Raw genomic sequence first — 10,410 nt, forward strand, 5'->3', positions numbered from 1 at the left:
CACCTTTGAAAGTTTAACTTATTACAATGGGTACTATAAAGGCCACCTCTTTTATTCACCTTGTTAACTGAAGTAGCCGTCCCAGTCGAGGCTTTTCGCAGATTACGGAATAATTGAGGTTGGAAGGGACCTTTGGAGGTCATCTTGTCTAAACACTCTGCAAGGTCACTCACAGTTGGCTGCTCATGGCCATGTCCAGGTGGCTTTTGAATATATCCAAGGTGGGAGACTCCACGACCTCTCGGGGGAAACCTGGGTCAGTGCTTAGCCACCCTCACAGTCAAAGATGTTTTGTGATATTCAAACACCATGTCCTGTGTTTGAGTTTGTGCCCATTGCCTCTTGTGTTCTGTCACTGGACACCACTGAAAGGAGCTTGGCTCCCTCTTCCCATCTGAGCTTTTTCTCCTCCAGGCTAAACTGTCCCAGCCCTCTCAGCCTCTCCTCATACGAGAGATACTCCAGAGACTTCATGATCTTCATGACCCTTTGTATGTCCATGTCTCTTGTACTAGAAAGGCTAGAACTGGACAAAGCACCCCAGGCATGTCCCTATAGCTGCTGAGTGGAGAGGGTGGATCGTCTCCTTTAGCCTGCTGGCAGCACTCCGCCTCATGCAGCCTGGGATACCATTGGGCTTCTTGGACACAAAGGCCCATTGCTGGTTTATCATCAACTTGGTGTTCACCCAGGTCTGTTTCTGCTAAGCTGCTTCCCAGCTGATCAGCCCCCACGGTGTACTGGTACCTGGGCTTGTTTTTTCCCACATGCAGGAATTTACATTTCCCCCTGTTGAACTGCATGAGGTTCCTGTCAGCCCATTTCTCCAGCCTGTGGAAGTCCATCTGGGTGGCAGCACAACCCTCTGGTGTGTTGGCCATCCCTCCCAGTTTTGTGACATCAGCAGATGTGCTGAGGGTATATGCTATCTGATCATCAGATCATTAATGAGGATTTCAAACATGAGTAGACCCACTAGTATGCCACTAGCTACCGGTCCAGCTAGACTCTGTTCCACTGGTGACTGGTCATCTGGTGATTCTTTTGTGTTTTATTTTGGTGGGATATACAGGTATTTCTGTTCAATGAGATATTTTTCTTCACTGTCTTTGGGAATACTAAAAGTAATGAGATGGATTTTAAGGGTTTTTTGGTCTATCTAATGTGTGCTCGTGGCCTAGGGAAATATGTTCCCTGATAAAGAGCTAAATAGCAAACTTCCTAGTATTAGTAGAGAATTTGTCTGTTTAATGAATTGTTGTGCTGTTAGTCTACATACAGTATTGGTGTTAAAAAACATAGTTTATTGTAAGTATTTTTTAATAGAAAAAGGTAAATAGAAAAGTTTTACATAGTATACTCAGTCATTTGGTGATAGTTTATTTTCAGAGTTACGTTTTATCAGCTATAATATTGTAGTGGGCCTGTGATGGAGTTCAGTTTCTTCATAGCAGCCTGTACGTTTTGGATTTGTGACTGAAACTGTTGACAACACACTAGTGTTTTGGCTGTTGTTGAGCAGTGCTCAGTGTCAAGACTCTCTTTTTCATTCTGCCTTCCCATCCCTTGCCCCTTGAGTAGTATAGGGGTGGGCAGGACACCAGAAGGGAGCACAGCCAGGACAGTTGAACCAAGCTGGCCAAAAGGATGTTCTGTACTGCATAATGTCATGCTCAGCAATCACAAATGAGATAAAGGAAAAGGGTGGTGGTAGTGGTTTAGCTTCCAAGGTGGCTGTTCAGAGACAGAGTGGGTGTTGGTCTGCTTGTGGGGACTTGAATGACTAGCTTTCAAATTCCCTTTCCTCCTTCTGTTACCTATTAAACCCTCTTTATCTTAAGCCATGAATTGTCGCTTTTGGTCATCATTTCTCCCCATCCTGCTGAGGGGTGTGGATGTGAGTGAGCAAGCAGCTGGGTGGTGCTTGGTTGCTGCCTGGGGTCAACCCGTCACAAAAACACAGTGGAAAATATGATAATAGGGAACAGCTGCAGGTTTTTCCTATTAGTTTTAAGCTGCTTTTAAACTTGATGCATTTAAGCTGTTCAGAGTAAAACTTCTCATGCTAGGTATATATAGTTTTATATAAACCTTGGAGATTTCTGAATACTTCTATGGCATAGTCTTTCAGTCATTTCTAGAAAAAAATGAAGAAAAATCCCATTTTTCCTGTAATTCTTAAAAGTTTATGGAAGATTTTTAGATTATAAAGGGTTCGGTTTTGCCTTTCCTGCATGTGCTTTGTGCTTGGACGCTGTCCAATTATGTTTGACTAAGTACTGTAAATGCAGTTTTTTTAATCTAGGTATTTGCATGGCATTTTCTATTCCAATTTTCTTTTTTTCTCTTCCTGACTGTATGGAATGTAAGGCACTTTCTTGGTTTCTTGAAAACATCCCAGGGAGAAAAAAATTATGTGAAATACTTTATTTTGGTGGGCTTGCAAATCTGTCATAAACCATATTTTTCCTGAATAAAGCATTGTAAAGAGACAACTGATATGGGTAGTACGTCTGAAGAAGTGTTGAAATTCTGTAAATAGAATACTTTTATTTGTTCCTTTTGGCTTTTAATGGGCAATATTGAATACATTTGTTTATAGTAATCTGTGTACATCTTTTACAGGTTTAGAACATGTGGTTGAAATCAGATTTGAAGGAAGAAAAGAGCCACATTATAAGTGCAAGCTGTGTGGGTTTAATATGGAGATGGCACCTATGATAGAACACCTTAGTGGATATAAACACAGAAGAGCATACATCATGAGTAATTTTGATGCATTTTGATAACAATTTCTTTATAAGAAGGCAGTGTGCGCTTGTAGCCCAGAAAGCCAACTGGGCTGCATCGAAGGTAGTGTGACCAGCAGGTCGAAGGAGGTGATCCTGCCCCTTTACTCTGCTCTTGTGAGACCTCACCTGGAGTATTGTGTACAGTTCTGGTGTGGACATGGAACTGTTGGAACAAATCCAGAGAAGGGCCACGAGTTTGATCAGGGGTCTGGAGCACCTCCCGTATGAAGACAGGCTGAGGAAGTTGGGGCTGTTCAGCCTGGAGAAGAGAAGGCTGCGTGGAGACCTCATAGCAGCCTTCCAGTATCTGATGGGGACCTATAGGGATGCTGGGGAGGGACTCTTCAGTAGGGACTGTAGTGATAGGACAAGGGGTAAAGGGTTCAAACTTAAACAGGGGAAGTTTAGGTTGGATATAAGGAGGAAATTCTTTCCTGTTAGGGTGGTGAGGCACCGGAATTGGTTGCCCAGGGAGGTTGTGAATGCTCCATCCCTGGCAGTGTTCAAGGCCAGGTTGGACGAGGCCTTGGGTGATTATGGTTTAGTGTGAGACGTCCCTGCCCATGGCAGGGGGGTTGGTACTTGATGATCTTAAGGTCCTTTCCAACCCTAACTATTCTATGATTCTATGATGCTCCCCTTTCTTTTCCTTTTTTATTTCTTTTTTTTTTTTCCTGTAAATATTTACATCAAGTTTGAACCCCTATGTGATAAATTTCTAGTACCTGTATGGTTGACTCTTCGTGGGCTGGACCAACTCAAATAGCTTTGAAGTTGTGAGCTGTTGAGGAAGTGCAATCCCAAGGTGTGTGTCTGTATCTGCTCAAAGTCTATTCCTAAGTGTTTTGATTGCCTTCAGGATCAGGTTCCTAGAACAGTTTGGTTCTTCCATATTCCTCAGCATGTCCATCGCATTGTTGGACATGGTGGAGAGCACGCTGCCTTTTGGTAGCAAGCCTTGCATGATATCCACTTTTTGTTTTGAACACTAATTAAGCAACTTTAATATTAAAATGTAATTAGTTATGTTACAGAGAAGAAACTAGTTCATAATATTCAAAATGTTGTTTATGAGCCTTTTAGAAGCTTGTCCAAAAGGTGAAATGTGCCAGTTATTTAATATAGCAATGAATTTTGGTATTGAACATTTCAACTGGGTTTTGTCAACAGTCTGAAGAATTTCCAGATAAAATGAAGAGAAAGACAGCAGATGTAAAAGAATGCAAAGTCTAATTTCTCAGACAGATAGCAGGAGAGCTGGAGAAATGTGAAGGATTAAAAATGTATAAGGTAATTGCAAGTAAATATACAGTATCTGGTAGTGTATCTTTTATCAGTGCATTTATGTTTGACCTAGTAAAGTTTAAAAGTACTGCTGACAAAGCTTGTTAGATTTGTGTTTCTAGGAAGTATAGTATTAAATTGAATTGAGGCTTAACTTAAAGTTGCCCCAAAAATATATTTGGAAAAGAATAGTATTATTGAAATTCATCAGAAAAAATGAAGCTGTTTACTTGTAAGATGTAAGGGTTTTTTACATAGGAAATGTTCAGTCTGAGTTCAGAAATTTTATTGCTTTACATCAATGATTTCTAATTTTTACAAGTTACATTCTCTTCAGTGTAAGCAAATTTTTGCTCAAATTTCATTGATATTTACAAGATTATGTATCTGTAAAATGCGCTACATTATGCGGGGATAAATAGAAGTACTTATTCCATTTCTAAAGGTAGTATCAGTAGAGACTGTTAAGAAATTTTAATCAGAAAATCTAATATGAAACTATTCCTATTCCTAGATTGAAGGTTGTGTAAGACCAAGTACCCCGCATAAGTCTATGAATTACTTGAATATAATTGATTTGATATAATTGATATTTGGCCTAATTTGAATTAGTAGTTGAACTCAAAAGGTTTGGCTCATCTAAAATGTTCAACCTGTAATAGAACAGTAATATGTTGGAAACCCTATGATGTTGCTAATAATTCTGATTTATTTTCTAGCCCCATCAAAGAAGAAAGCAAGGTGAGAATACTGTCCTACAGGAGAATCGGAAGAGATTTTTGGGGGTTTTGAACTCTCTTATTAAATCCGTTTTCTGTAACAAGCATTGTCACATACGAGGAGAAGATTTTGTATTGTCTTTTCACTCTACTTACTCCTCTTGTGTAAGTTGTTCCTTTGTGCCTGTGAGGAAATGGTAGCTGTGGCTTTTGAAATATTGCACTGATTACACATGATGTACTCATACACAAGTAATTGCAATTCAAATTTCAGGCTGTTAGCTGTTTAGTTGGAATAACGTTGGCTGAGTAAGTGGTATGAAGGGCTCATATAGGAAGTAAAAAAACCACCTTTTTTACTCATGTCCTTTAGCTGATCTGTAAAGAAGTTGGTCAGTATTATTGAATTCTTTGAGTCAGTTGGAATAAGGAACTTTATGAAATAGTATTTTAAATATGCCACAGAGGAAAGGTAGCCTGTATTGGTAAGTGATATAAATTTGGAAATTGAAATATTTAGATACTATAGGTAAGCTTAACTTCTTAGAAATCTTTAGAATGTATCTTAATATTGTCATTTCTTTCTTTTTAAGGTGGGAAGATGATTATAAGTGTGAGGTATGTACAGGTAGTAATTATATGGATGTCTTTTACATTGTAGCAGTTTCCCTATGCTTCCTTTTCATTTTTCTGAAGAAATTTTACTCTTTGGCTTCTTTTTATTAATCTAATTAAAGAAGCAAAACAATTGACTTAATGACCAGAGTTTTGTGTTCATCACAGCAAGGGGGGAGGGAATACTGTACATCCACCTTAGCTCTCATAATTCCTGTTCAAAGTCGCTATGTTAGACCCAGTGTATGCATGCCAGGCCTCCCAGCCTGTGCTCTGCAGCCTCTGCTTCTTTGTTTTGCTCCTCATCAGATCAAAGGTATTCTATCTGTACCGAAGGTTTGGTTTAAATCTGTAGGTGTATTTTTACAATCCTTTCTAACTAAAAGGGGAAACTCAAAATGATTTCTCAAGTATCCATCCTGAATAGCACTGGGCATGAACACTGAAAACTGCCTTATTTTCACCTTAGTGGCAGAGGTGATTTTGTAATCTGTCGTATTTTAGAATCATAGAATCATAGAATAGTTAGGGTGGAAAGGACCTTAAGATCATCTAGTTGCAACCCCCTTGCCATGGGCAGGGACACCTCACACTAAACCATGCCACCCAAGGCTCTGTGCAATCTGGCCTTGGACACCGCCAGGGTTGGAGCATTCACAGCTTCCCTTGGCAACCCATTCCAGTGCCTCACCACTCTTACAGTAAAGAACTTCTTCCTTATATCCAATCTCAACTTGCCCTGTTTAAGTTTTAACCCTTTGATTCCTTGTCCTGCTGTGTGCTGCCTCTCCCCACTGTCAAATGTGGTGATGTCTTTTTTGGTGATGTCTTGCTCTGTAGTCCTCAGGCTGGTCAGGTGCTATGCTAGAAGCAGCTGGGCGCTTGCCTAAACACGAGGTTGGACCTGAGGGAGAAAGGCCTGGGAAAGATAGCTCTTGTAGGTGTTATTATAGTATAGTAATAGTGTAGTGTTTATAATGGTATAGTGTCTTGTATAGTATACAAGATAGTATCTTGTAGCTTAGGTATGAAATGTGTTCTTCCTGGTATTAGAAGTAATGCAGTTACACTTTTGTAATAGCTACTACCCAATTGCTTTTGGGGCTCTAATGTGATCTGCTTATGTCTGTGACCTAAAATTACTATCTTTTTTTTGTGTTGACTTTTTTAATTGGATGAAAGATTAAAAAGTTGTTTTGTTCAAAATGATCAAACAAATACTGTAGTATTTATTCAGTCTTTTAATTTTATTTCCCTATTCTACAATCCCACAGAATGATCCTGTTTGGAAACAGAAAGCTCTCAAGTTCTTGATAAGTATGTAAAATAATTGTGATAGTAGTCATGCAGTTTCACCAATATGATGCAATGAATATTGTGAAGGAGCCTCTGATTTACTGGTTAAACTCATTTGACCACAACATTAATTTCTTAAGTTCTGTTTTAATGGGCTTTGCTCTTTGAGAAGCTAGTGCAGCTGTAACATAATGTCAGCTCAGAACAACTTGTTGGATTAAGTGTGAGTTCTCTACCTGTTCTCTGGATTTTTTTCTACCATTGCTGAGGAGCCACCCGGCTGAGCAGTGTTAGCAGCACTGTTGCTCAAGTGCTGTTGGCTGCCCGTATCTAATGGGAGTGTTAACACTGAATGAGAGGAGCCAGTCTGGTCTGTCTGCCTGTGGTGCTGTGGGTAGTGCTGTTGCTGCAGAACCAGACAGCCAAGTGAAACTGGGTGACGCTAGAGCTGCTGCTCTTGGAGTGGAGAAGTTTTATCAGTTCCCTTGTTGTTAGTAGTGGCATAGCAAACCTCTGTTTGTCTTTTAGGTTTATGTTGTGAAAATGTCTGGCCATTTATAGTCACCATTTTACCCCATGAAAGTCATGTTCTGTACCTAAGGCAATTACAAAACTTCATTGGAGTCTGATTTGTGTTTATACACTGAAATCACAAGTAGAACAATTTGAGATGTGTGTTTCAGTTATTTTAAGCTTCATTACTTTTGACTTTAGGAAGAGGTAAAGAAAAGCAAGTCTAGGCATAATCAGTAAACTACCAAAAAGGCTTGGTAGACAGTGAATTGATCAGTTATTCCTTACAGCAGGCTGCCTGTATTCTTTTTACTTACTGTTATTGTTTATAACTTCGTTTACTTAGTAATCAGTCTCAAAGACAGATGTTGGTAATTGTTCTGCACTTCATAGAATTATCTCAATATTTTTTGGCATCTCTTATTCCCAAAACTACACATGGGAAAATAATAATGGAAACTTTCATATTTTTGTTACTAAAATGGGGGAATCAAAGGGATTTGGTGGTGCTGAAGCTTACTTTTTATTCATTTTTCTACACAGATGGTGTAAATTTATGACTTGTGCCCTTCTCCATCTGCAGTGAAATGTTTGTGATTGACAGCAGGCGTGTGACACAGACTTCCAGGCTTATGTTTTTCCTTTTATCAGGCCGTAATTATGTTCACAGTTTTTTTTCAAGTGTGTATATGTATATTATATATGTCTTAAATATCAATTACTAGTATAAATTTGGCTATACCAAAATCAAAGTACAATTTTTATGTATTTGTGTAAGTTACCCTTCAGCATTCTAGTGACCAATTCTGTGTTTTTCAACAGGAGACTTTTCGCATCACCTCAAGTTCAGAAGCAATAGTTGTTGTTCATATTACACAGGAACTCACAGAAGCTTTGAAGGCCTTTTGTGAAAAGAAAGCAGGAGTAAGTAACTTAATCTTGCATGGAGATGTTTTACCATTAAGGAGAAAGGAGTAGATGAACTCATTGTGTTAAGACCCTACCAAACTGTAAGAGTTCAGGCATAGGTCAGAAACCCCCACTGAAATATATTACCGTTTTTATTACAGTTTCTGTATACCAAATACATTAATTGTATGGCACATTTCTGTTAGTTTTTCATCATCTTTCATTTATTTTGGTTTTCTTTTGCATGTGATCTCCCCCTGTTTTGGGCACCATTTTGCTTCATGATATCTGGTTTTGATACTTCTTTTTTAGTTAGTACCTTGCTTGATAGCTTTTCTTCCAAGATTAATCAGGCCTTAAATGCTACCCAAATGTGTCACTTCTTTCTTTTGTGGGCACATGGCTAAGTCTGTGTTCTGGTGACTTGTAGCTCTGCTCTCAGTTGAGAACTTTAATATGTTAAGACTGAGGAGGGCAAGATGTTCCCATTTTTCTGTTGGCCCTTACAAACTTCCATAGTTTCTTGGCATAAAAATTAAATGCCTATAGAAAAAGGGTCTGAAGAAGGACCAGAATCTGTACAAAAATAACTTGTCACCTCTGGAGCTACTTGTTCACAAGATTCAGCATGTGTCTTTCTGAAAGATATTTCAGACTGGTTTATTAGGGATTAATAATATTCTGTGTCAGAGAAGCTATGGTAACTGTCCTTGTGCAAATGCCTTGTGCAACCTTTCTGATAGCTACACTTTCAAAGATGTCATGCAATTGAATATAATACAGTTCTCATGATCTAGTTAAAAAGCTCTTGCCATAGCTTAATCTCGGGCAGTAGCTGTGCCCTCCATCCTGCATCTCCCAACTAGAGCCAGGATTTGCATATGTACCAGCTTTATACTTTAGCCAGGTGATATTGAGGGCTATGGGGCAATAAGGACATTTGAAACAGGTGACGTCTTCCTCAGACACCTCATTCTATTCTGCAGACACATACTTTTCTAAATATATTTTTGAAAACTGTGTTTTAATGTGGTAATTGTGAACACCAGAACAACACATCCTTCATCCGGTTTGCTGGGACCTAAAATTGTACTTCACAAACTTTTTGTGGTGAGCTTGCTATTTGGTTTAGACTGCTCAAGGTATGAGTTTAAAACCAAATATTCTTACCTTTTGCTTTATCTAGGTTAATGATACTGACAATCTGAGGCCATTGATGTCAGTATCTCAAGAAGAATTTCCAGGAAGGAAAAGCATCCCAAACCACTATGAGCCATATGGAAAATCCAAAGGTAATTTAGATATTTTGTTCTACTAGTTTGGATCTATTCTTAAACAGACAGCAAACCTGTTTCACAGGTCACAAAAATTAACTGTTGCGGCCAGGCATAGTGCTGCTTTACCAGAGTTCTGTGCATCTCTATTCAGGATATCATTTTCTGAAGCTTTAATGACTTCAACCTTGACTGTCTAACTTGAACACTTGTGTCTCGCTGCATAGTATTACAGCAGTAGTTACTGGAAATCCAAGCAGTAACCTTTCCTAAGCTATTTAACATAGGGATTTTGGGGTGAAAAGATGCTGGACTCAGGTAATACAGAAAACATCAAAGTAGTTGTTTTTAGTTGATGCTTTAATATTTTGCTAACTTTTAGTGCCCTTTATTTATTTATTCAGGAAATTCTAACTGGAATCAAGTGGTTTTGTGTCAGTATGAAGAATGTTCTGCAGATGCTTCTTTTGCTCCTGCTAACTCCTACAGTTACCAAGCAAATAATGAATCATCTTCCTATGGACTAAGATCTACTGTACTCAGGGACTCTTTTGGTCTTCAAACTGGAAGTTCTGCCAGTGGTATCAGTGAATGGCTGAGACGGTTCAGGCGATCAGCTTCAGGCAGTGATTTGGCAGTTGGTGGGGCCCCTTCCTATGAGAGGCCTAGTGAGTGAGTGCTCGTGTCCTGGGTTCAGCAGTAGCAGTCATTTTTCCCCTTCTTGGTAGCTGGTGTAGTGCAGTGTTTTGACTTTCAGCTCGGGAACAGAGCTGATAACAAGCGATGTTTTGGTTTGGCCAAGGACTTTGTGAGCCTCATGCTCTGCCAGGGAGGAGGGGAAGCCAGGAGGAAGCAGAGACAGGACACCTGACCCAAACTGACCAAAGAGGTATTCCATACCACAGCACGTCATGCCCAGGATGTAACTGGGAGTTAGCCGGAAGGGCTGGGAGACTGCAGGGTTGGAGGAGGTATCGGTCAGAGCTTGGTCGGGCTGGGGGGGCGAGT

At 39.5% G+C, this 10,410-nt stretch overlaps 1 protein-coding gene across 5 annotated transcripts; it reads left to right on the forward strand.

Annotated features, from left to right (window-relative positions):
- Nucleotides 1-3,489: 3,489 nt before the first annotated feature.
- On the forward strand, nucleotides 3,490-10,079 carry LOC134158720 (uncharacterized). 5 transcript variants are annotated; one of them, XM_062608952.1, is made up of 7 exons: nucleotides 3,490-4,082; nucleotides 4,522-4,817; nucleotides 5,389-5,413; nucleotides 6,685-6,722; nucleotides 8,041-8,143; nucleotides 9,315-9,420; nucleotides 9,807-10,079. In XM_062608952.1, the coding sequence occupies exons 2-7, from the start codon at nucleotides 4,762-4,764 to the stop codon at nucleotides 10,076-10,078; spliced, it is 600 nt and encodes a 199-aa protein (XP_062464936.1). In that variant the 5' UTR covers nucleotides 3,490-4,082; nucleotides 4,522-4,761; the 3' UTR covers nucleotide 10,079. The 5 variants fall into 5 exon arrangements, 3 of the variants coding, with proteins under 3 accessions (XP_062464936.1, XP_062464935.1, XP_062464934.1); XM_062608951.1 differs by having other exon boundaries at nucleotides 4,591-4,817; XR_009962880.1 differs by lacking the exons at nucleotides 5,389-5,413; nucleotides 6,685-6,722 and having other exon boundaries at nucleotides 4,591-4,960; nucleotides 8,042-8,143.
- Nucleotides 10,080-10,410: the final 331 nt, after the last annotated feature.

The sequence above is a fragment of the Pezoporus occidentalis genome, unplaced genomic scaffold (genome assembly GCF_034315485.1).
Source record: "Pezoporus occidentalis ecotype Australia unplaced genomic scaffold, CSIRO_AGI_Poc_V1 ctg132, whole genome shotgun sequence".
NCBI classification, from domain to species: domain Eukaryota; kingdom Metazoa; phylum Chordata; class Aves; order Psittaciformes; family Psittacidae; genus Pezoporus; species Pezoporus occidentalis.

Excerpts from the sequence above, each read along its gene's own strand:
- LOC134158720 (XM_062608950.1), top strand. Across the intron at positions 4,961-8,041 it reads ACTCTACTTACTCCTCTTGT|GAGACTTTTCGCATCACCTC; the intron begins GTAAGTTGTTCC and ends GTTTTTCAACAG. Across the intron at positions 9,421-9,806 it reads GCCATATGGAAAATCCAAAG|GAAATTCTAACTGGAATCAA; the intron begins GTAATTTAGATA and ends TTATTTATTCAG.